The sequence below is a fragment of the Protopterus annectens genome, chromosome 2.part0 (assembly GCF_019279795.1).
Source record: "Protopterus annectens isolate FY-2018-M chromosome 2.part0, PAN1.0, whole genome shotgun sequence".
Lineage (NCBI taxonomy): Eukaryota > Metazoa > Chordata > Ceratodontiformes > Protopteridae > Protopterus > Protopterus annectens.
Genome location: NC_056728.1, coordinates 161,931,842 through 161,959,439, shown reverse-complemented (window position 1 = coordinate 161,959,439; position 27,598 = coordinate 161,931,842). Strand labels below are relative to the sequence as shown.

General features: G+C 39.1%; 1 protein-coding gene across 1 annotated transcript in view; it reads left to right on the top strand.

The window, feature by feature from the left end:
* CNTNAP5 (contactin associated protein family member 5) overlaps positions 1-5,006 on the top strand; it is a 4,019,360-nt gene extending 4,014,354 nt beyond the window's left edge. Inside the window, exon 24 of the mRNA XM_044060643.1 lies at positions 1,371-5,006. Coding sequence (XP_043916578.1) covers positions 1,371-1,567 — 197 coding nt within the window. The 3' untranslated portion in view covers positions 1,568-5,006. The remainder of the gene's footprint in view (positions 1-1,370) is intronic.
* Positions 5,007-27,598: the final 22,592 nt, after the last annotated feature.

Here is a 27,598-nt window from a genome sequence, read left to right as displayed (position 1 = left end):
GAGAAAGACTGTGAAGTTCAAGAATAAAGGACAATGCAGTGATTTGTCTTGGCTCCAGGATTTCAGTGTGTCTATTTGAGAGACTGGAGAACACAGAGTCTCCTGCATAATGACACAGCTGTGGTATAATAGTAAAGATTGGGGAAATAGTTGCATAGGTGAATGGGAAAGGCTGACCAAGTCTGCCCAAAATGCAACATAGTACATTTGAACTATAACCTTGTTGTCTAGCTTCATCTTAATGAATAGTACATGGCGGTAAAAGACAGTTGTGGAAGCCATGCAAACACAGCATAAGTCTCAGCTGTCTAGATTTTTGCAGAATGTCCACATTTTTGCCTCATATTTATGGTCTACTTTTCATAGAAATGTATTTTTCTAACAAATCACCAGCAAATTATTGAGGATTGAAGTCAGAAAATAATGGCAGATATTTGAGTTTCAGACTTCTCACCCTTCATAAAATTCATGCTAATGTAAAATCTGTTATTCTATCAACTTTCTAAGTTTGTAAGAGCAATATTTTAAAAGTGTCCCTATTTTTGGGCCTTTTTCCCCCCATTATTTGTGGCTTTGTCCAGATTTCTTGCTTTAAGAGGTTGAGAGGTATGAAGCACCCATCAAGATGCCCAAACAAAAGCCATCAGAATGGCTTGTGGTATGCAGACCACTAGAACAACCATGTGACAGAAAGAGCTGCAGCTTTTCTCATTACAGACCAGAACAGCAGGAGCAGTCCTTAGGGTTTACATAATATCATTACTATACAGGAAGATACTTAAAAAAATAGAGGACTTCACTAGGAGACTGCTAGGACTGAGCCGCAAATGTACATCTTCACAGTGTTAATAGAATGGAAATGCTGCTAGAGACATTATCCCCAGAGGCAGTCAAGAGAGAGAATGGGACGTGGAGAAAAAATGCTGAATAAGGCAGGGATGGTGGAGCTTGCAAGAATGTTTAATGCCCCTAAATGGCAGACTAGTTATGTTTAGATGAAAGTAACATAAGTAATAAAACAGGTGTGTTTATATGTGTTTATTGCTGCTTGTTCTGAAACACATTTATGCTGAGTACTAAAACATGTGGGACTGTGTTCAGGAAAACAGCTGCATAGTCTAGCACTGAAAATGTCATGTACTGTCGTTGACGTGTTAATGAGAGTAAATAACTTCTTCAGATTTGGTGCATGATATTACATGTTACCTAACAGGATTCAACCTATTGTGTTTAATTAAACATTAAAAAGACAACAACAAAATATGATGCAGTACCTTAATGAGATCATGTAATAAAGTTTATTTTAAGAACATCCCTTTTTGTACATCATTGCTGAATTAATCTTACTCAGTGCTTCTTTTTCTTTACAGGTGTAATTGCTGTAGTGATATTTATAATTGTCTGCATTGTTGCAATCATGACTCGATTTTTCTATCATCACAAAGCACCCCATCGAACAAATCAAGTAAAAGAAAAAGAGTTTCCAGAAAATCTAGACAATTCTTTAAAAAGTAGAACTGAGTTACAGAACCCCATAATTGAAAGTAAAACGGAATATTTTATCTGACTGAATGGTGCTGACTGACAAAAAGTTTGTACCGCCAATTAACTTCTTTCAGACTCTCATGTGGAAAAGAAACCATTTGTTCTGGTCCAAAATAACAGCCATTTACAGTGCCTCATCTCCAAGAATATTCTCTATCTTAAGGCCTATATGACCAACAGAGGGTTCTGTTTACAGTCATTAACACACAAAAAATAATGCATAATAGTCAGGCATTATATAGCTGGGCCTTTCCTAGAAAAATGTATACAACTTAACAAAAATGAGCAAAAGCTGCAAATCTCATGAACTACTAAAGAGCCTACAGTGAACACAAAGCCTCTAAACATGCTTGTTAGATATTGCAGCTTTTGGACTAGATATTGTAATCTATGAAATGCTGATAGAACAAAAGAAAGAAACTGACAGAGAGATGAAATATGCAGCCCAAAGTTATTTTGAACATGCTGGGCATGGCCAAGTTGTTTAGGATCACAACAGTGGTAAGCTTGGTACAGATGTCACAGCTCGATACTGTATCAGTGTCCATCTGTGAACTTAACCACGTGTGAGAGGAAACTTAAACTTACTGTCAGCGATGAAAGTTGTACAATCCACTCAGACTCTTTATTGGTTTGCCAGATTGACCACAAAGATGACATTTCATCAAGGACCACAACATTAAAGTAGTGAATATTCTCAGGATTAGAACACTACAAGAATGTCTATCAAGAGGAAATACCTGCTAAATCTTACAAGGCTATAAGCATTGAAATGTTTTAAAAGAATAACATGTCACCAACAGAGGTCACACTAACAAACAGGAAACAGACTGCTGATTCTTTTCATGTGGTAGCAATTCCATGTTGTGAAACTTGTTCAGTTTAACATAATTAGAATTTGTTTGTCCAGCAGATATTGACAATGTTGAAGCACACATCATGTTGTGATGGCACACTTGACATGCTGAATTGCAGCATAACTATAATCAAAGTAAGCAGTGGGTGCAAGTACAGGTCCTTTAACTGTCTTTGTTATTCCAAAGCTGATTAAGAGCATTGTACGATCATTTCAGTGATGGGAAGCTTTGGCCCTGCCCACAAATATTAAGTCTTATCAAATGGATTGAATGTAGAATCATCTGCTGCCATGACAGTTGTGCGACACAATCTGCCTGATGATAGTATACTCAGAGTCTATACTTCATGGTACACTAAAATACTTTATACCAGTTTTCCAAAATTATAGCAACACCTGAATACTAAGCTCTGTTTCAATCAAATATAGAAGCCTGAGCCTAGAGATGGGGTTAAATGTTTATTTCAATTGTTGGATATATCATTGTATACTTACTTGTTCAGAAGAGCACAGTGAAAGCACGACTCGGTCTGATAATGCAGCTGCTTCTTTGAAAAGTGGCACTAATTGCTCTCAACACAATAACACACATGTAAGAGCTTTTGTTATTGCTTTTGTCTTGAAAATGCAATACAGTACTTACTGTTAGCAGTCCATCTGAACTACCTGCAGGTTGAGATGGTTGGGACATGTATGGGCAACTACCTCAGGAGATTATAATGCATGGAGATGGCCCTGGGACAGACCCCAGACACCCTGGAGTGGTGATCATAGGGTTATCCTAAGGCTACCATTGGGGATAGCTATAATTGTATTATTAATTAATAATGTTGCTTAGCTTGTTATCACCGAGACCTCTAACAGGAAAAGTTGCTTTGATAGAGGGACAACAATGAATATGTAAAACAAACGTTTACAATATTGAATAAAATGCTTTCACATTCAAAAGTGGGTTTGTGTTCTGCTGATGTGTTAATACAAGATATAAATAAGTCCAATCGAATTGCTCATTGACTGTCAGTGTACAATTTTAAGCTCAAACAGCAGATGAACTGTATAACATCACAGAATGACTGTCCTATCCTGCCCATGCATGTGCTGTTTCTATAAACTGTAGGCATTACTCACTCCCATGTTTTATGTATTACCTCTGATATTACTTTCATTATTTCAGGTAAGGTAGTAATGGTGGATAATCTAAATTAAACACATCATTAGGCATTTTAACCCCATGTACCTGCTTTTGCTGAGGTGGAATATACTCTATGTACCACTTTCAGCACTGTTTATACACTCATATCATACCAACTTACAAAGGTTACCAAGTTTCCTTGACTTTACTTTCATACAGTGGATTAAGTAACCTATTTCCTTACATACTGCATGCAAATACTTCTTGGTATTTTATTCAGCAATGGACTCAATACAGTAAAAGTTTTGTCTTATCTACCTTTGTTTGTTTTATCCATTATCTTTGGAAAAATATATTCCTGTAAAACAAGGTTTATTAAGAAGGAAAAATTGATAGTCACATGAAGGCCAACATGATCTAGGTCTTTCAGACGTTTTAATTATTTTCTTTCTCTGCCACTTTTTTATGCTTTCCACAATCAAGTACAAATCCAATTAATTTCTGTTCATTTCAAGGCATGACCTAGTTTTGTTAAATATTATAGTGAACATTACATGTCTGCATAGTTTCACTTGCATATTACCATTAATGGGAAGACAGATCTCCTGTCATAGTTACAAATTTCACTGTATCCATAACTCACACTATGTAAAATTGGCCCAGCTTTTAGTTCTGTTTATTTCCAAGTTACAGAGATGTGTCACTGCTGATTTTATTAATTCCTAAAAAATCTGCAATATTTTAGTAATTTATAATATCCAAAGGAAAATAAGTTTATCTGCTAAAGGTAGATCTGTGTCATGTTATGTTATACCTTGCTTTGGACTATCCCACAAATAACTCACATAGTATATGTGCCAATACATATTTGGTTTCTAAATGTGCACTTGTAATAAAAGACCTGGTTTTAATTTTATAAATAATATTTAAAAGAAGCCAATAAGAACACACTCTTGTAACCAGGAATTCACTGGGAGGAAGTATTTAATGAATATGTTTTGTGTTTTATTTCAAATGTGTACATAATTTGTGATTTGTTTTCTCCTTACAATTTAGTCATATTCACAGCTGATTAAAATGTATAAAAGAAAAGCACAAATGTACCTCATGATTCATATGAATGTAGATGAGATATAATGGCCTTATCATTCATGTCTTTCTTTTTTTCAGTGATCCTCACATTTTATCTGTATTGTCCATGTCTTAATTAATGTATTCAAACTCCAACTCATTCCATGTTACAGCGATGGTTCGAAAGGCTCGTCTGCAGCTCTACGTTCTATATTGCCATTGTTTTCTATAGTCCAGTCCAGTGGAGGAATGAACTCTTACATATGAAATGGTTAAATGTTTGTTTTTGCCACATTTTGTGCAATTGTTTGCTAATAATATAATTGTAATATAGAACATATTTCTTCTTGCAAACTAATAATATAAAGTTGATAATATATTTCTTCTTGTGTAAGCTCATAAATATACCCATAAAATTGATTTATACTTGACAGTTTAAAAGTATTTAAAATGATACTTTTAAACACATCTAAAATCTTTTGATATAAATTTTTAATGCTATTTTTATGAGTGTCCATTGGAATATCTTTACAAAAGCACAGTTTTATGTGAATGCATATGATTTATATATCGTTTATTTATTTATTTTATATTTGTTTACCGGGATAGTCCGATTGGATACATATCCATTTTCAGTGGAGGCCCATGGAGAAAAGCTCCAAAAAGACATTCAACAAACTGTTACATTTTTACAGTTTAAAACACAAAATAAAACACAAATAAAAGGATTTTTACACAGATGTAGACAAACACAAAAACAAATACACAAACAAATTATTACATTTTTACTCAGATGGAAAATTCTAGACAGTGTTTTTAAGAACGATAGGGTAATTGAATGCCTAGTAGGCTAACCTGGTAGTAGATCCAAGGAGAACATAGGATTTATAAGTTAAGAAGCAAAGTGTAGGCAGAAGTCCTCCATGTGCACACGAGTGATGGTTCGAGTTAGTCTGGATTAGGACAAGGACATAGCCATCATTTTTTAAAGTACTGAATCAGACTTTTCTTGAAATGAGGTAGAGAGAGTTCAGGTGTATAAGATTAGCAGGAAGAGAATTCCAAGTTTTGCCAACAGAGTTAGCAAATAGAGATTTACCGGCTGCGTTGTTGGATTTGAGAGTTTGAACTAGTAGTCTTTCAGATGAATGAAGTGCGCTAAGGTTACTGTAGGGGGTGATGAGGTTTTTAAGTACAGGTGTATTATCTGGTTGGTACAGGATCTTGTGTGCAACTATTAGTTGGTTAACCTGAAGTAGGTTAGGCAGTTCAAGCCATCCTAGTAGTTTTAGGTTATGACAGTGATGAGTTCTGTAGGCTGCATCGGTAGCAAATTTAGCAATGTGATTGTAGCTGCTAGAAAGTTTATTAAGGTCAGTTTTGCTGAGTTTTGTAAATAGAGGGGAAGCATAGAGGAGGGTGGAGAATAGATGTGTATGAGCAGTTACAGTTCTGGCTAATGGCGTTAGGAAGGTCTTGATCCTATATAGTGAGCCACATTTTTATTAACTGTTTTAATAGTTTTATTGATATACAGATCAGACTTAAGGTTATTATCTATTATAACTCCTAACAGTTTGGTTGAGGAATCTGGGGAAATAATGGTGCCATTGTTGGATTTTAATGTAAAGGTTATAGGGGAAGACCTGTGAGTGGGGGAGAAAAGCAGCAGATTGGTTTTATTAGGATTTAACATGAGATTATGGTTAAGGAGCTAATTTTTAACTGTGTTAAAATTATTTTGGGATAGAATCTGCAACTCTGTAGATGAATTGCTGTTTATCATCATTATGCAGAATTTACTTTACATCTCTTAGGACTAAGATATACATTTTCTGATAATCTGTTTTATTGTAAAAATTATGACCATCTATTTTTCTTCAAATTCTGATAGAGTTTTAATATAAAGGTGTTGCATTCTGGTTTGCTCAAAAGGATATTTACTGAAGTCTGGTTTGGCTGTTTACTGTTACTCCATTACTATTTTGAAGCTCCTTAAATCAATGAGGTGGATTGGTATATGTGATGAAACCATTCGGCTTCCAGATGTCGTGTTTATTATTTTATCATTCAGCTGTTGTGTACAAGGAATTATCTAAAATATTAACAGCAATGATAAGTCATGAATAGTTTCTTGTATGCCTCTGTTAAATAAGAAAAAAAAACATAACTGAGAATGTGTTTAATGGAGGGCCCAGGATGACACAATGGCAATGAAAAACAAACCTAGTTAAATAATTTCATTTGATTACGCAATGCATTTCTGTTGTTTTTTTTTCACTAATATTACTCCATGCATTGTAAATATAATTCTTTATAATATATAGGCAGGATTAATTTCACACTTTTGAATGACATCAATATAAATAAAAAAATAAGTCTACTGGCAATTCACAAAACAATTTTGAGTGTTTGTGGCATCCATAGAGGTAACAGTTTTTTTATTATTATTGTACTAGAGGAAACAAATATTAATTAATATGCTATTATAACATTTCCATTACTGTGCTCATGCCCTTATATATGTATGGGTGAATAGTTTAGACAAAGAGTCATGCATACAGACATACACACACTTCAGTAGAATTGTATCTGAACAAGAGAAACGTACAATCCATATGTAATACATTCCTACTAAAGCAACTGCCAAAGACTAAAACAAACCAGCCCACATAACATGCTGGTCTTCTTCCATGTCATATCTCCTCCTTCATCTACTCAAACACAGCATTTATGCATGGCAGGCCCTAACATAGAACCTGGCAAATGCAGTGCTACTAGCCTCATCATCATCATACGTAAGGTTTGTAATGCACTCTCAGTGTACCATCAGCATACGTAAGGTTTGTAATGCACTGTCAGTGTATCATCATCATGAGTAATGTTTGTAATGCACTGTCAGTGTACCATCATCATAAGTAAGGTTTGTAATGCACTGTCAGTGTACCATCATCAGATACATAAGGTTTGTAATGCACTGTCAGTGTACCATCGTCATATGTAAGGTTTGTACCATCATCATACGTAAGGCTTGTAATGCACTGCCAGTGTCAGTAATTTCAGTCTGCTGCCTTACATAGTATACTAAAGTACACCACTTACATATTCTGCTTTGGATAATTTCCTTTTTACTAAAGGAGTGATACCTACTTTGCTATTTATAGGTAAGCAAGCAGCCTATGTGTCACATAGGTATTCATGGTAATACCACTACTGTCTTCAGACCATAGTACAATGTTTGAGGTATGTTGCATAGTGTTCAAATCTAAGAAAGTATCATCCCTGCTCTAATATGCTGGGCTTCAACTACATGAGGATGCCTAAGAACAAGTGGCCGGTTTTGACCCAGGGAATAAACCCCACTAAATATGGGAAGTACAAGTTTCTGTTTTTGTACCAAAAGTAACATGTGCTAGTACCGGTTTAAATACTGTACTGCATTTTAAGCTCTGATGGATTTCTGCATTCACCTAATTAGACTTAACCTCAGAACCATTCCCCACTACATCTGGGAATTGCTGCATATTCTGCCATAGGGCTGTGAAGTTCAAAGTGTTTGCACTGTGTGGTTCTGTTCAGAAAACATGAAGTGGTGTCATCTGACACTTACTTATTAGACTCTGTACCAGGAGGACAACAGTATCCAACTGGCCTACCCACATACCCCTGCACACAGTTGTCAGCACCTAAGAAGACAAACAGAAAGGTGTATCACTCAGAGTTGAGTTCCCTTATGCTATACACATAGTGTTTATTATCTCATCCATTACGTTTGCCACCACTGGGCATTCTGATTTTAAGTCTAATCCTTCTTGTGATATGTAAAATTGTACTTAGACTGAGGTTGTGACATCTGAACCAGTTTACAGTTCTCTGTCTTCAAGAAACTATGACTTCATGTAGTTGCCTTTATTGTCCTTTGCAGTCCTCATTTGCTGTCTGCTGTAGGCATACCAAGCCTGAGTCCAGTCATAGGTTTAGACCACTGAATTGATCATCACTGCAGCACCCACACCAAATCACTTGTGCTAAGCTGTTGTGGTAGCACTCACACCAAATCACTTGTGCTAAGCTGTTGTGGTAGCACCCACACCAAATCACTTGTGCTAAACTGTTGTGATAGCACCCACATCAATGCATTTGTGCTAAGCTGTTATAACAGCATCCGCACCAAATCACTTCTGCTAAGCTGTTGTGGTAGCACTCACACCAAATCACTTGTTCTACGCTGTTGTGGTAGCACTGAGCCAAGGTGGTAATCACTGCTTTATATATCTGTTAGCCGGTGATACTCTTTTTACTGACTTTTGTCATCTGTGTGATTAGTTTATCGATGTCCAGCTTTGCTGAAAGGTACAACATTGCATTTCTTTGGCCTTTTCTTTCAGGTCATAGTCCAGGCACCACTTATTAGCTGAAAATATATAGAAGTTAATCATGTCCTAAAGGATGGTTACTAAAGATGGACTTCTTTCTTATAGTTGTATTGTTATAAGTAGATAGCATTCATTTATAGATCATAAGTTATAATTATGCTGGTGATGTGTATATATTTGACAAGTCTTTCCTTTAACAGAATTAAATCGCATTACAGTTTTCTGAAGTACTAATTTTATGTAAAAGTTTGATAGATATTAACAGGAAAATGGCATTAAATGCACGAGTCTTGCATAAAAATGGCTGTACTACTCTATGATTTCATTTATTTGGAGGGATTTTGTGACAGCTGTGGCATCCAATTCCTTGAAGGAGTTGGTACTAAATAACTGCAGTTAAGTGGACTCACAGCAAGAGATATATTCAGGAGTTAAAGCATATACATTCTTGAATTCACCCATCAGTGAGCACACTAGGCTTCCATTGCTGGCATTGCAGTAACTCTTTAAAACTGATTTGTAATGCTTCACAGTTTTCAGCGTATGACTGAGACACACTACATTGCTTTCTGCCAAAATAAATGCACAGTGCTTTCCATTCATACAAATTAAATTTGCACCGCTAATTATTTTTTCAAAAATCAGGTTATCTGGTGTTAACAGGTCTCTCATCTGTATGCATGGATTGACAATTTTTTTCTACAATTAAATTCATGTGTAATCTTTTTCCACTTAAAACAAACAGAGTTTTCTCATTTGTTAGCGAGCTTGAGTTGTTTGATGACACAGCAGACGCATTCGGCGTTCACTGATTATCTTTTTGTCTCTCATTTATAACTACACCACATTTATCTTATATGTTACATTTCTGTACTAAATGGTTGCAGTATAAATCACTTTCATTGAATAACTGCCTGCACCTTTATGTACCATCACAGATGGAACATATCTGAAATTGTAGTATCGCCTCTAATTCATTCTGTTTTTAGAGACCACATGAAAATATGACGAATGTTTCTCTGAGTTCTGCTGCTAACTTACTCAGATGTCCCCTTTTGTTTCATATCCTATTGGCTAATCATGCACAATTTTATTTTAAATACCTAGGCAGTCTTTGGTAAAATCATTTTACGCTTTAGGTACCTCTAAAATGCACAAATGTTACAGCTTTATTTTATTTTTTTTAACAAATATGTCTGATTCAAATACAGTATTTAACAATAAAATAATCTATTTAGTAGTATCATAAAAACAAAAAAGTTTTGCATCCTGCTTAGTAAGTATGGTGATCTATTGTTTGGTTGATAGTTACAGGTTGCAGACTTCTTAGAGGAAAAGCAAAGTGAATGAAAATATATATTTTAAATGAAATATTGTTGCACAGATTCAATTTATCTATATTAAGAAATAAAGACTGCAGTGGTTTGCATTTATTGTAAAATATTCACTTTGCCGAACACTTATTATTGCAAAGACTAAGCTAAATAAACAACTAAATACATCCGTATGCATTAATATTTTAAATGAACATTTGCAGTTTTTCCTTATGCTTTCCTTTATGGGAATCAAAATTAGCAAAAACTCTTAGATTTTGTCTTAAATAAGATACTCGGCAATTACTATTTACTTAACTTTTAGTGAATATCCATGTGAAATTTGGGTAACCAATTTTTTTGCATATGTATACTCTACAGATAGAAAAAGGGAAATAAAAAGAAACATGCATTTCTCATAATCAACAGCTTCAAAAACAAATATACAAAAACACAAGCAACAGTTATATAGGTATCTGTTTTTGGCAGTAAACAAAATGAGTACTATGGAATAATATAGGAATATGAATTGACAGTGGTGGAGAAAAAAAGAGAGAGAGAGACATATTGAAAAACTAAACCACTGAATAGAAAGGTAAGCAAAAGAGGAGTGAACAAACAGAAATATAAAGAAGCTGCAGACACTGTGAGCCGTAGGGTATTGCATAGGCCTACTAAATCTTCCTAAAGTATGTTGGAGTGTGACTGGATCTGACAAAATGACTGAGGAAGATTCACCATTTATTAACAGCTAGATATGAACTCCTGTCTCCTTATCACATGAGAGATGCAAAGCATTTAAATTAAATATGGCACATATTCAGATTTTACCACGGCAGGGCTAGCCACCTGCAGTTTAAACCTTAGCTCAAGATGATTGTCAGTGTTAAAGTGACTCCCCAACCCCAATTGCAAAATGGGGAAAAAGGGGTTGAGGATGGATGGATGGATTCAGATTTTAAGTCAGAGAAGACTGGCAGGGCTGAATTTTGAAAGATGCGGTTAAGTTATAGCATACACAACTGCAAATGAATGATATGGCAATCACTCTGGACTGGCATGGAGAAAACAGAGGTGGAATGTGAATGGACACAAATGTTTCAAATTCTGAACTCTTAGAAAGAATACTCAAGGGAACTTGTATGTGTCTCCTTAGTTGTAGAAAAAATATTCATTACATTTCATCTCATTTACTGGACCAATCTAAAACAGTGCGAGCCAGTAGAGCAGCAGGAATCAAAGTGCAGACCCCACCCCACCCCACTGAGAAACAGACAAGGCCCACCTGAAATAAATTATGATGTATATATATCCATGTACCCTTCCGGCGGAGAGGCACAAGGCAGAAGAGGACACAGATAGTGCTTACACAATTAGTTTACATAAACACCTGCAAACATAAATGTGTAACTGAGAAAAAGGAGCTTCATTGGCAAACAGGTTACATGTGTGAATGAGAGATAGTTTAAGGAGGCATAATTTGTGCCGTTGCCAGATATCTAATCTCATATAATATGAAGCTATTCTTTTTTCTTTTTTTTCCCTATGTGCAGTCTTGCACAACAGTGACAAGGCTCTGTGGCCAACGTATTACTCTCACCCTTATTTAAATTACTCTTTTGTTTTTACTGCTCTGCTCAGTCCCTCTTACCACTTAAGACTCGCATTGGTCCTGTTCTGAACTAATCCACTTACCCCAAAAGTGACTTAATTCATTAGCTAGGTAGCAGTCATCTCATTTCCACAGTGTGTCTTGTTGCCCTGCCCCCACTATAGACAGTTTTCTGAATTTCATGTATGCATTTTCACAGCTGCACATCTGTTTCCATTTTGCAAAGGGAGCCAGTGTTTTGGGGACTGAAGGCTAGACAGTAAAGGTGGGTGGAATTTATTGTAAGCCTTCCCCAATTCTTTCAGCCATGACACCTTCATTTACCTTTCTTCTAACTCACATGTATACAGTTCCAGAGGATGAGTCAACATCCATAGCTACATAGGACAGGTGTCCCTTGCACTTGATTCCTATGGAAATAATGAACAATTTCAAAGTCTGCCTTACTGCCCCTGCCATGACCACAGCTCATCTCAAAGCACTGTATGGAGACGGATAACTAGTGCACTACAAAACTTTAATTTTGGTGAAAGATCAGTCTGACAAGAGTATGAGATGTGGGGTATATTCTGTTACCTCAGAATGTGTGCATTGCCTTTACAGTGAATCACAAGGAGCGCTATAGTGTAATTATTTAAAAGTTATGCTTAACTTAACTCCTTTGTTCCTAGTATGGAAGGTCCAATTTGGGTGAGGACTAACTATTTTTCAGAAAATGGGAATTTTACATGAGTCCGGGTCTGAGATTATACTTACAAGGTGCTGATGAAGCACCTGATTTTTTGATTGGATGATCAGATCTCCCATTCCCTAAGTGTTTCTGCTGTTGGTGGAGAACAGCTTTGTGCAGCGAAATGAAAAAAGGGTTTAGGGATGTTTTTTGATTGAACCTAACCATTTCTTGGCAGGCTGTTAAAACAGAGAAAGCTACTGTACTTTATCTTTGGGCCCTTTGATTTCATTGCAGTGCTCTGAGCTTGCAGCTAGTGAGCAGCTCTACCATTCAGTAACAGCTTCCAAGTGTGATGTGTCAGCTTGGAGAATCTTCACTGACTGATGTATTAGAGGATACATGTGCTTAAGGCAAAGGATTTGAAAATTGTTCGCTTCATTACTACTTCTGCCAGTTTTGCTGGCTTCTTTTCTAAAACTCCTTAACTATTATTCTTCAACTCATTTTTCCCATTTAAAGATAACAGCTGAAGAGGCAGTAGCACCAGCCACTCTCACAATGTGAGGCCACACAAGAATCAGGCAGTGGTTCTGTGTACTTGTCTCCATGTGCCAAAGTTGGAAATGTAGCCAGTCTTCCCAAGGTTTTGATATACAAGAATCAGCACATTTTCTTCCTACTTATTACCATGCAGCAGACCTAGCATGGTCAGGTTCTCTTGTTTCTATTTGGCATGCCTCTGATGATGCAGACCTATCTACCTTCAGGCAAGTCATTTAATGGTCACACATTACTCCAAATGACCTCTGTATCTGCTCTGCTAACCAAAGTCAAATAATCAGAAAAAATAGCCCAATTCATATGCCAAGGGCCAAGGCCATACCTAATGCAGGGTGAAGAGGTGACAGCCAAATTCAAAAGCTGTTAGCGGGAGCAATCAGCACTGTAGGAGGGATAACAATTGGCCACTGTAAGTCAGTAGTGTGATCACTGTTATTTGGTGTTTGGGTGTGAGTGCTGCACATAGTATTTATCATCATTTAAGTTGCCGCAGTTGGGATCATTGTTGCTTAAATCATTTCAAAGTCTTACTCTGGAACTATAGTATGAAGCAAGTATAGCTCTTTCCTAAAGTTTCTGAATGGTTTTGCAGTAAAGATAGAGAATTTTTTCTTTAGTTCTTGTAAGATTTTTTTCTGATCTCTGGAGGTTTGTCCCTCACCTCTGGAATAATACACACACACACACACACACACACACACACACACACACACACACACACACACACACACATATATATATACACACACACACACACACACACACACACACACACACACATATATATATATATATATGTATATATTGTTTTTTTTTTTTTTTTGTTATTTTATTCTCAGTATTGTGGAGGACTGTTTGTTTTCCATTACTGTTGTTGGGATGGTGCCAACTTCCTCGACTTTAAGCTCTGCCAAGGGCCCAACTTTAAGGTGAGTTTTAATGCACATGTGCCCAAAGCACCAGGATCATCTGCACTCTTTGACCTTTTCTGTAATTGGAGCTACTTTGTCTTCTGCTCATATCTCGTAATTCCTGCAATGGTCCCACAGTGTACATCCTACCACACATCTCAGGCCCTTCATCTCCATCAATCCTATCATACATTCAGACCCCAAACTCTGGGTAGTTAAGCCAAAGGAGGTGAAGTTTCAATATATATTCAAGACATACACACCCCCAGGCTGTTCAAACAGTATGATGCACAGGAGACACTCAAGGTGCAGTTAACTACTGACAAAATCATAGCTAGCTACCGGCCCCCAAATCTGACCCAAGATGCCCAAACTGCTACCTATGTAGACCTCTTCAGATCTATCCAGATTCAACCCTTTATCCTGATCTTGGATGGTTTTAAATACCCAAACATAGACTGGAAGACCTACTCTTGCCAGAGCACAAATGCCCAGAGATTCCTCAATTGTGTCAGTGCAAATGCTTTGGAACAGCTAGTCGATACCCCCACAAGAGGTGATAATATCTTGGACTTGGTATTAACCAACATGAATAAGTAACCACTGCAGAATCCCTGCAGTACCATCCTCCCTTGTAAGATCCGACCATAAAGCGGTCACATTCGAAGTCACCATCTCTCCCGACCCCCCTCTAGCTAGGGTCAATCAAAAAAACTTCTCCAAAGCTGATTGCAGCCTCCTGAGGGATGGTATACACAGCTTCACAGCCCCCACCCCTCTCTAGGAACTGGCACCAGTATCCAAAACTATACCAAATTACTATATAAACATTTATATAGATGCATGGAATCAGGAATACCTGACCGGACTAAATCATCCTCTGCAAAGAAGAGTAAACCTGTCTGGTGGACATCTGCAATAAATAAACTCAATAACAAAAGAAAATAATTGCTGTCCAGGACCAAGAAGGAGCAGGTGCCCAATTAGAAGCAATCTCTCCTTAGCCTAAACAAGCAAATAAGAGCATTAGTGAAATCCTCCAAAGCAAACTTTGAGTCCAAATTGGCCACATCTACTAGAGACAGTCATAAGGCCTTCTTCACATATGTCCATAATTTCAAAGGTAGCACCCAAATCTGTTCAGAACTGGTGGTCAAGGACACCACATATACAAATCCCATAAATATCACAAACTTGTTGGCTGACAGATTCAGCAAACATTTCACCCCTCTGTCCCATCAGTAAATCAGGACATTCCCAGTTCATGCCCCCTTCCCCTTATATCTAGGGATCAGGTCATCACTGCTCTCTCAAAGGCAAAAAATACAGCCTCCATGGGACCTGATAACATCCCAGGCTGCATCCTACATGACCTCAGGCAGGAACTTGCAGCACCACTGGATGCCCTATTCAGCCAAAGCCTGAGTACCAATTTTGTCCCAGCTGAGTGGAGGACAGCCACTGTCATCCCTTTACACAAAGGTGGAGGGTCTACTGATCTGGGAAATTATAAATCCATCAGCCTAACTAGCCTGATCTGCAAGGCCATGGAAGGATTATCATGGACCTCATTAACAAGGACATTGTCAACCTCCAAACACTTGATCCTACACAGTTTGGCTTCATCAAGGGGAGGTCATGTCTGTTAAATTTGGTCAACTTTTTTAACACAGTCACCAAAGCCATGGATGAGGGGAAGACAGTGCACACTGCCTACCTTGACCTGGCCAAAGCCTTCAGTACTATTCCCCACTTAGGTATAATAGATAAACTCTCTCAACTAGGCATCAATCTGTATGTAACCAACTGGATCACTGATAGAACCCACCTAATCAAAATATGGGAAAACACTTCAAGCAGTAGACCTGTATCGAGTGGCCTACCACAGGGTTCAGTCTTGGGGAGTCTGTTATTTGGGATATACTTTTCTGAAGTATAGGCCAAAACCAGTGGGTTATAGCTGACCAAGTTTGCAGATGACTGCAAGTTGGGAGCTGTCATCAATTTTCCTATTGACGTGGACATCCTCCAAGAGGGTCTCACCCAAACAAATGACAGGTACCAGAAACATGGCCTCAAGCTGAATACAAAAAAATGCATCATCATCCCCTTTGAGGAGAGAGATGTCCCCACAAATTATCACATTAATAACACCATTCTAAGCACGCAGTCAGTCATGAGGGATTTGGGCACCCAAGTTGATAGCAGACTGACTTTTGATCACCTTGTTGCTTCCATTGTATGGAAAGCTTTCTACATGATGTGATGCCCGTGTCCTGGCCCAACAATCAAGGAGCCTCAATCCTCACCACTAACACCAGTGAGGGGTGTCTCATATAGGAGGAAAGGATAAAAAATAGACACAGTAAAGTGCAATTTCCCTTAAGAGCACACAGAGATCACAGTCAGTCCAGGGCTGGTAGCTCCCTTGCTCTTCAGGTCCCCAATAAGACTCCCCACTGGCACATCTATAGGGTCCATATCTCAGCCTAGTGGGCAAGCTAAAACCTCCAGCACCCTCTATGTCCAACCAATGCTTCATGTTCCTGCCCAAGTAGCTGACACACATACACACACTTTGAGAAACATTTATACAACCACAGAGACACTCTTGGGGAAAGCTGGCACAGGTTCTCCGGCTGAGCCCCTTTTTTCCCAGACTATACGATAGTACCAGCTGCCACCACCCACTGATATTTATCAGCTACTCAAAGGCCCTTAAAAGGGTGTCCAGTTATTGCTGTGCAATATTATTATCCAATTGGTAGTATAGCCCAGGGCTAAAGCTATTAGAGTGATTTTGTACAATTTTACCAAAGGCATGCAGGTACTCTAAAGAGCTTAAATTATCTCTACAAAAACAGCCACAGTTGAAAGGGTTTAAAATATTTAATAACAAATAGTCAAAACACAAGACAATACTTTTTACTACACAGTGCTAGTCAAGATTTCAGAGATCACAGACAAATAGTTTCATAGGTTCATAGGTAGATACAAGGCTATCTGCCCTAGGGCATTTATAAGCCTAGCCAGAGTGTATTTGGCTTCCGCCTCCCTATTAGATTAGCCTACTGTGCCTCTGTAAAGTAGGTCACAGAAGGTACCCTTTTAAGATTAGTTTACTGTGCCTCTGTCTAGCAGGGACACAGGAGAGATCCCAGGGGTGAATTTGCGATTTCCCATCCACGCGTCCAAATTTATCTTGAAGAGGGTCAGCGAGGGGCTATGTCTAACATGAATTGGGATTCTATTCCAGAGTGAGGGGAGCCTCTGGGAAATGAATCTGTCCCTCCAGCATGTCCTATTTATTTTTGTTCGGAGGTTTAGGTCCCTGGAGCATGTAGCTCTAAGGGACTTGGATTTTTTGAGGTGGAGAATGTCCATTAATTCTGGGTTTGACATGGATTTGTACGTCAGGCATAGATCGCCTCTGAGTAGGCGGTAAGCAACTGAGTAGAGCTGGAGTTTCTTTAGTCGAGCTGCATAGGACATCTGTTTGTAGCCCATGATTCTCTTGGTGAGGAACTTTTGGGGTCTCTCCAGTTGCTGCAGGTGTCGGGTAAGGTACATCCCAAAAGGGGCATTGTATTCAGTTATGGGCCTGATGAGTGACGAGTAGAGGGGCACAATGACCTCTCTTGATCTAGATGCGAACCCTTTTGTGATAAGGTGGGCTATATAGAAGGTCTTTCTAACCACTTTGGCAACGTGATTATCAAAGGAGAGATTACTATCTACGTTGGTCCCCAAATCTCTAATTACTTCTTCCGTCCTTAATGGATTACCACCTATGTGGTAATTTGTGGGCACCTTGTTTTTCCCAAAGGGGATGACTATGCACTTTTTAGCATTTAGCTTGAGGCCGTGGCTCTGGCACCAAGCATCCATCTCTGTGAGACCCTTTTGGAGAATGCTTGTGTCAGCTGGAGATTCGATTATGGCCCCCAGTTTGCAGTCATCTGAGAACTTTGTCAGCCATAATCCCCCCGTGTTAGCCTGAACCTCAGAGAAGTATATACCGAACAAGAGAGGTCCCAGAACTGAGCCCTGTGGGATGCCACTTGTAACTGGTTTGGATTCGAACATGGCACCTGTGATTCTGACCATGTGGGTTCTATCTCTGAGCCAGTTTGCAACCCATCTTGTGATATAGGGGTTGATATTTAAGCTGGTAAGCTTATTTATGATGCTCGAGTGGGGTATTGTGTCGAAGGCTTTTGCGAGGTCCAGGTAGGCTGTGTGGACTACCTTGCCCTCATCTATGGCTTTGGTAACTGTTTCAAAGAAATCAACTAGGTTTAAGAGGCAAGATCTGCCCTTAACAAAGCCGAATTGGGTAGGGTCCAGTGTCTGGAGGCTCCCAATGTCTTTGTTTATGAGTTCCATGATAATACGCTCCATAGCTTTACAGACCAGACTAGTCAGGCTTATGGGGCGATAGTTTCCGGGGTCCGTTGTGGCACCACCTTTGTGGAGTGGGACCACTGTAGCTGTACGTCATTCTTTGGGTACATATCCTGTAGTAAGGTTAAGTTTGAACAGTGACTTAAAATGAGGGTTCAGTTCTTCTTGGAGCTTGTGAAAGACACAGCCTGGGACACCGTCCGGTCCCATAGATGCTGTGTTTTTTGCTTTGGAGAGGGCAGCTTTCACCTGTGCATCTGTGATGTCAAGGAGGTTACATTCAGTTGGGATAGGCATTTGCGCCTTTGGGGGGAAGGGGGGGGTTGCGCTGTCTGTCTGCCAGGATGTTGGCTATGTCTGTAGGTTTGGTATATTTTGTACCATTATGCAACAATTCAGAGCATATCTGGGAGTTTCCGCCAATGTTTCTGACATAACTAAAGAAGGCCTTGTGATTATCTTTAGTGTCTAGGGCAATTTTTCTTTCGAAACTAGCCTTTGATGATTTTATGAGGGATTGAAGTTTCTTGCTAATACTGATCAGAGATGCCTTCTCTTTTTGGTATTTTGCTCTGTCATGTAGTAGCTTCCTCCTTCTGTTGTATAGCTTATTTATGGCCGGGGTCCACCAGACCGGTCTCCTGTTTTTGGAGGAGTGAGTCTTGGTTTTATTTGGGATAGCATGATCCATGAATTCCTGCAGGTGCTCATAGAATGCATTTGTAAAGGATTTTGCAGATTGGGCTGTATTATCCTCTGGCCAAGGGGCTTTGAAGGATTCCACCTCAGTCTTGAGAAGTGCAAAGTTGGCTTTTGAGAAATTCTTTACAGTGATTTCCTTGGCTGGGTATGGGGATGGGATATGGATGTCCAGGGAAATTTGTTTATGGTATGATCTTACCAATGAGGGGTTTACCTCTGGTGTGGAACATAGAGTCCCCATGTTGGTGATGACCAGGTCCAATATGTTATTCCCTCTTGTGGGAGTGGTGACCAGTTGTTCCATTGCGTTAGAGTTTATAAATTCTAGGAACCATTGGGCGAGGGTGTTTGGGCTTGAGTAGTTTTCCCAGTCAATGTTTGGGTAGTTGAAGTCACCCAATAACATAGTGTTTGGAGAGACCTTTATATTCTCCAGTGTTCTCAGGAATGCCAAGTGGGGTTCCTGTAATAGGGAGGGTGTTCTGTAGCAAGCTACAAACTGAAAGGCAGTTTTGCCCGCAGTTAGTTGCACATGGATGCTTTCCGATGCTTCGTGCAGTGCCACTAACCTGGAGGTGTAGGTATCTTTGATGAATATAGATACTCCCCTTCCTTTTGTGCTTCGGTCCGAGTTTTGGGGCCGAAACGCATGGTATGAGTTATAACCTGGTAGTGCTGGGGTGCTCTCAGGAGCCTTGAACCAGGTTTCTGTTACTGCACAGACATCGATTTTCTCTATACTGAGGAGAGTCTCGAGTGCATGCATCTTGAGGTTTAGACTTCTGGCATTGAGTAGCATTACCTTTAGCTTTTTTATCTTTGGGTTGTCTATGGAGGTGGGTTTGTCCTTTGAGCCTTGCCTAAAAAAGGCACTATGGGGGTGGCAAGAGCCTTGGCCAGTATACGAAAGCCTAAGGGTGACAGGTGCAAGCCGTCCCTAGCGAAGCAACGTGGCTTGTCGAGCATGTCATCCCAGGCTGACAGACACTGGATCCCCTTTGAATGACACCAATACTTTAGCCAATTGTTGAAACTGATCATTTTGTCTTTATACTGTGGCATCATTCTTGGTGAGGGCAAGATGCTACTCAAGGTCAGGGACATACCAGCCTGGGCTACATGGTCAGAGAGCTCCTCTATGTCTCTTTTCATGTAGTCCAGGGAGGTATGTCTCAGGTCATTCGCACCAGCATGGACAATGACAGAGTCATACTTGTACTTGCTTTGGAGTGACCCAAGTGCTTGCATTATGTGGCGGATCCTGGCACCTGACAGGCAGCTTAAAGTGACCTACTCCTTGTTCAGTCTGGTGAGTGGGACGTCAGTGTGCCGAACAATAGAGTCTCCTATAACAAGTGTATTTGGTGTGTTGTTTTGCCTTATGGGCTGCGACTGTGAGGCACACTGATTTTGTGAGATATGTGATTTGTGGGTATTGAGGGGTGGCTGTTGCTTGGATATCTGCTTAGGAGGTCTTTGCTGTTTAGGCAGATTTTTATTTAGAGCCTCCGAGTATATTTTTATGTGTTTATGTGTTGGGTATGCAGATGCAATAGGTCTGCGTGAGACTGGATTTGTGGTGTGGGTGGTTACCTTTTCCTCCTGACTGACTGTGCCAGTCTTGGGTTGAGAGAGCTCTGCCTACAGTTTGGCTGTGTAACTGTATCTCTCACATGTATTAGAGTTTGTTGGAAGGAGGAGAGGGTTGTCTGTGTACATAAGGCAATTGTAACATTGCCTCAAAATTCCCAGATTCACCAGCTGGACTGGAGAGTAACCTTGAAACTGACCCTTGGACATACCAACTGGGAGTTTAATACTTATGAGAAGGCAAGGAGGGTGTAGTGCTTTAGTTAGTTAGTGTTTCCTTATAAGAGCTGAGCAAGTGCAGGGCTTTATTGAGAGAATAGAGTGATTACTTTGGAAGTCTGAACAGTTCTAAGGGAAAACGTGAAGAGCAGACTTTGTGGAGCCTGGAATAGTTTAAACCTGTTTAGGCGGCGCTGCCTGACGCTGCTCAGTGCACAAAACCGCGCAAAAAGAGAGTTGTAGGGTTTTAAGAGAGAGAGATCAAGGAGTTTAGAATTGATCCAAAATGGCCAATAAAACTACAGCTTCTAGGTAGTAACCACTCCCCCAAGGACAGGCAGGCTGCTCAGCACTAACCACTCCCACTGGTGAACATAGAGACTTCCCTTTAGCCCAAGCAAGCACTGGCGTTCTAGAAACTTCCAAACAGTTCAGAACAGCAAATCTGTAACTGAACTTTCTTAACTTTCAGAAAGTGGGAAAAAAGCAAGATTTTTTTGTTTTTTTTCTTTTTGTTGTAGTTTAAAGGTAGCAGAGATACACAAGCAGCAAAATAATCACAACAGTGCAATAAATGACCCCACACTTGAGTGCTAGGCCAAAATCAGGTAAAATGCAGTTTTTAGAGAAAAAAATGATTTTAAATTAAGTGCAACACAGGAAATGCAGTAAACAGGCTCTAGATGTGTTCCAAGTACTGTTACTGTTACAGATATAAACTTTAGCAAGCCGGAAAATGCCAAAAAGTAGGGGGCAAAGCAGTAAAACTTAACAAAAAATCAGAAGAAAATACTTAAAATCACAAAAGTGGCTCCTTTTCTTCTCTCAGCATTTTCTCCTCTTGGTAGGTGCTTCAGCAACAACTAGCAAGCCTGAAAAGATGCCAAAACCACAAGGCAGCCTGGTTTTAAGAGAGAGAGATCAAAGAGTTTAGAATTGACCCAAAATGGCCAATAAAACTACAGCTTCTAGGTAGTAACCACTCCTCCAGGGACAGGCAGGCTGTTCAGTGTTAACCACTCCCACTGGTGAACATAGAGACTTCCCTTTAGCTCAGGCAAGCACTGTCCTTCTAGAAACTTCCAAACAGTTCAGAACAACAAATCTGTAACTGAACTTTCTTAACTTTCAGAAAGTGGGAAAAAAGCAAGATTTTTTTTTTCTTTTTGTTGCAGTTTAAAGGTAGCAGAGATACACAAGCAGCAAAATAGTCACAACAGTGCAATAAATGACCCCACACTTCAGTGCTAGGCCAAAATCAGGTAAAATGCAGTTTTTAGAGAAAGAAACGATTTAAAATTAAGTGCAACACAGGAAATGCAGTAAACAGGCTCTAGATGTGTTCCAAGTACTGTTACTGTTACAGATATAAACTTTAGCAAGCCGGAAAATGCCAAAAAGTAGGCGGCAAAGCAGTAAAACTTAAAAAATCAGAAGAAAATACTTAAAATCACAAAAGTGGCTCCTTTTCTTCTCTCAGCATTTTCTCCTCTTGGTAGGTGCTTCAGCAACAACTGGCTTTTCCCGGTTAGGGGTCGCCACAGCGGAACTCCGGTCCGCTAATGATTGGCAGTAGATTTTCACGAACGCCGAGTTGCCAGCTCGACGTTCAACTTTCAATGAAGGCATGCCCATTTATGCATGTCTTTTGAAGGCCCACCCAACTGCGAGGAGGACATGCAGACTCCACAGAGAAGGCACTCCCCTCACTCCAGCCAAGAATCGAATGGGAGAACCTCTTGCTGTGAGGCAACAATGCTACCGCTGCACCACTGCAGATGTAGAGATCACAGACAAATACTTAAAATAATTCAGTAGTACAGTTCTGACATCACAGAAAAACACTTAGTCTAATCTTTCTAGTTTCTAGCTATTTCTAAGAGAAAACACAAGTCTAAGATAAACTTACATATAGAGCAAGACAGTGCTGATGAGTTGGATAATCAAGACAAAAAATGCTTAATGCTCCCTGATTCTCTCTGTTTTTAAAATCACATTCCTGGTTCACATTACTTCATACTTCACACTTCCCTGAATTCCCAGGCTAACAAAAACTGCATTTACATTCTTCACCTCTGGGCAGAAACCAGAGCAATAAAGGACATTTATGCATGCAAATTCTGGCCATTAACTCTGGCCTTAAAACAATAGTAAGAATTCATTCATCTAGAGTGGCCACAGCTGTGTTTACATCAAAGGGTCACAACATGCTTTACTTGGTCAGTAGAGTGCACTGCTGTTAATTTTTTTCAGTTCCACATGTAACACTATTTTTACCATTTAAGACAACAAGCCTGTGGTTTACATTAATATTTACAGATGACAGAATTATCTCCAAAATTCTATCTGGCTAGGCTGGCAGCCTTCATCTATCTTCACCCAGTCTTCACACATGGCCCACCTCATAAGTAAGGGTGTCTCATCCAGGGACAAGGAGGTTATAACATCCCTGTATTCTTCCCTTATAAGGCCCATTATTGAGTACAACACCCCATTCGGCATGTACCTTGTTTGGCACATGCAGCAGCTGGAGAGACCACAGAGGTTCCTCACCAGTAGAATTCAGGGCCTCAAAAATCTACCATGCACATATAGGCTAAAAGCCCTATTTCTCTACTCTGTTTCATACAGACTCCTCAGAGGTGACCTCTGTCTGGCATAGAAGGTGATCTCAAACCCCACCTTGGTGGGACTGCTGCATAGCCTCCACTCGAGTAACCTGCACACGCAGCCTCAGCCTGGTCTGTAACATCAATATGGAATGTGGAAAGTCTTGAAATAGAAATTGTTTGAGTGCAAAAAGTCAAAAAAATGTTTAACATCAGGATCTAGGCACGCAACATCAGGGGGGTATAGTTCCATAAGAACAAGATACCTGATTAAGGTGAGAGACAGAAAATATAAGAAATGGAAGAGAAGTCGACCTACAACTTTGAAAACTGCAATAAATGAGCTGGACAAGCAGATTAAGCATAGTGTTAGACAAGATCAAGAAAAATTTGAAGACAATTTATATAAAGATATTGAGCATAATAGGAAACCTTTTTATAGATACATAAGATGTGGAAGGAGTAAAGATACACAAATTGATAAAATGTATTCTCAGACACAACAGATTATAGATATATTTACAAAATCTTATGCAAAACAGTTTGGCTCCACAAAAGGGGTGGTAAGTTGTCCTAGTGATATCCAGGTAACCCCAGATACTGGAATCAAATTAGATTATATTGAAAAAGAACTGTGCAAACTGGATCCAAACAAAGTGCAAGGAGGAGATGGAATAAGTAACAATGACCTGAGAACACTTAAGCAAGAACTTACACTGCAATTACATCTCTTATTCACTAGGTCATATAAATATGGGAAGATTCCTCAAGATTGGAGACATGCACTTATTAAACCTGTCTTTAAGGGAATGGGGAGTAGGACAAACCCAGAATCATACAGACCCTTAAGTCTACTTTCATGTACTGGAAAAATAATAGAGAAGGTAACATTGGATATGTTATTGTCAGGACTGGATAGGCATATGTTGAAAATAGATCTATTACCACCTGTAACATGATGTTCTATAACAATATAATAACAGCTATGAATGAAAAATTGTGCTGTGATGCGATTTATATAGATTTAACTTCAGCATTTGACAGGATCATGCACAAAACACTGATCAGTAAATTAGTACAACTAGGTATTGATGTACTGTTGATAAGATGAATAGCTGCATGGCTTACAAATAGGACATGGCAAGTATCACACACTAACTGGACAGGTGAAATCCCTGGTTACAGTCAATGTGTCCCACAGGGCTCTGTACTAGGCCCTTACTTGTTTAGATTGTATCTTTCAAACCTTACTTTTTCATCTGAGGTGTTCTACAGTCTATATGCTGACGACCTGGAATTGGGTAAACTGATTACAAGTGTTACAGATAAGGTATGTCTGCAAAATAATTTGACTAAATTGACCATTTGGGCACAGGAGAATAATATGTTGATAAATACATCAAAAGCTAAGCATATGAGATTTGGAAGACATAAAGTGAAAGGTGAATATTTAATACAGCACAAAGTGATTGAAACTGTAGACTCATTTAAGGACCTGGGTATATGGTTAGATTCAGCTATGAGTTTTTCTAATCATATCAACCAATTGGCTAATGATAGTTATAGAACTATAGGTTGTATAAAAAGATTTATAAAGTCTAGGAAATCAAACATAATCAAGTCATTGTTTGTTACTTACATTAGACCCAAACTTGAGCATGGAATAACAATATGGAAACCCTATAGGAAAACAAGCATGAATAAACTGGAAAGAGTACAATGGAAATAGATGTTCACATCCATGGATGTCCTTAGTATAAGTTATTATGAAAGACTAGAATATCTGAACTTGTACAGTGTCTCTTACAGATATTTAAGAGGAGATCTTATTCAGGTGTATAGGGCATTTAGGGATAACTACCTCTGGGAATGTTTGGGGTTATCAAAAAGTACTAGAGAATCATCAGACAACCTATGTAGAAGATTCTATAGGAATGAGAAGTGTACTAATTGGTTCTCTGACAGAGTAGCTGATGCTTGGAACAGACTACCTAATTACATTAAAGCAAGTACTAGTTTAGATATTTTTAAGAACAGCCTGAACATTTATTATGGGAACAAGTATTTTGGCATATTGGCAAGCTAGAAGGGCTTTAATGCCCGTGCTTGAAACATTTGTATGTATGTATGTATGTGTGTATCAATAGGACTTGCTGGTGGGACAGATATGTGTCCCAGAGACTCCCCCATCTATGGACTAGACTCCCTCTCCACATCAAGTAGAGTGCCTCTTTACCCCTTTTTAAGCTCAATCTGGATAACTGGATGGGAAATAGAAAATACATCCCTGGGATTCCACTTGTGTCCTTGCTGAACATGGGGCATCAGGTGCTGATTTGTCTATGCATGGGCTAAACTCTTTGCTAGGCTTATAAGGGCCTCAGGGCCAATAACCTACTAACTCTCTATGATCCTGTATGATCCTATGATCAATCCAAGCTTTCTCAACTGATCTGTCCTTACTGCCCAGTTTTCTGTACCATACGGTAGTACTGACTGTACTACTGTTTTGTATACCATACTGTTCAGCTTCTTTGGCACTCTTCTGTCATACACTACCCCTGACAATATTAGCCAGTTGGTTTCAGCAAATCCTAGTCTAGCTTTGACCTCCTTATTCAGGCTTTCTGTCTCCTCACCCACCCCTCCCAGATACTTCAACATGTCCCGTTATTTTCTGTTCTATCGCATTTCAAAGCTTTTTCTGATTTCCCTAGTTTGCTGCTGGTATAACTGTGTTATCTATACTCAATTTCATCACATGTGCATTCCGTTTCACATTCCATTCCCCTGTCTTTTCCTGAAGTTCATACTCAGAGTCTGCCTGTAATGCTGCATCATCGGCATACAGCAGCTTTCTTGATCTGTCGACATTTAAACTGTTCTGTATTCACAATATGAAATTCAACACATCAACCATACATATGGTAGGCTCAGCAAGTTACTGAATCACATGCATTTGAAACAGGAAACTGAACTAGTTTTCTTTATCAGTCACTACACTGCATTCCGCATCTACTCACACACCAGAATTAAACATACAAGCACACCAAACATTCCAATATTTTGTGAGGGGAACTCTGTCTGCTATAGTCCCTGATGAGGGGGCTCTGCTTCCACACCCCTTAACTCCACAGTCGCAAAACAGTGACCAATGTAAAAACATCACTGCAACCTTTAAATACATCAAACTGTAAAAAAAAAAAAAGAAAAGAAAACACCCCCTACAGCTGTTGATCTAAAGAGGAATTGATGTATATAAAGATACACACACACACACACACACACACACACACACACACACACACACACACACACACACACACACACACACACACACACACACATGTATTTATAAATGCATATAGAGTCATATTTTCAACCATTGTGTAACTGGAATATAAAACAGACCTTTATTTTCCTGAGTTTGCAGTATAATGAAACATATATGCCAGCCTTGCTCTGCAGTCTGTCAGCCTTTTATACACAGTATCTGTGTAAGTCCAAAGACATTTCTCCACATTACAAAGAGTGTAACTAGATAACTAAAATAGTTCCTGGGCTGAGGACCACAATTAAAATTACACCTTCTAAAACTGGTCCTTCTAGACATCTGTTATGAAACTCCAGAAATCTTTACCTGACACAAAACCCAGGCCAATCCATATTGTGGTCTCCAGTGGAAGTTTCTCCTCCGGGTCCATGAACATCCACTATAAACCTTACTTAACCATGGTGTTGATCTTTATCACGAGGATGTAGATTTAACCAACCCATTTTATATGCACATCCTTCCCAAGAACTGACCCAGTTAAGTTATTAAACAATAATCTTAAACTATAAAAACCTTAGTTCCATGTAATACTCCATGGATAAAATTAAATCTTATAAAATGAGCCAATTACATACATTGAGAACAGTGTTTGCAAATTTTCTCACCTTTATCCATCTAACAGACACATACTGTAAATTCCTAAATTGAGCTCACTGATGTGATGCAGGTTGAAAGTGGATGAGAATTGAT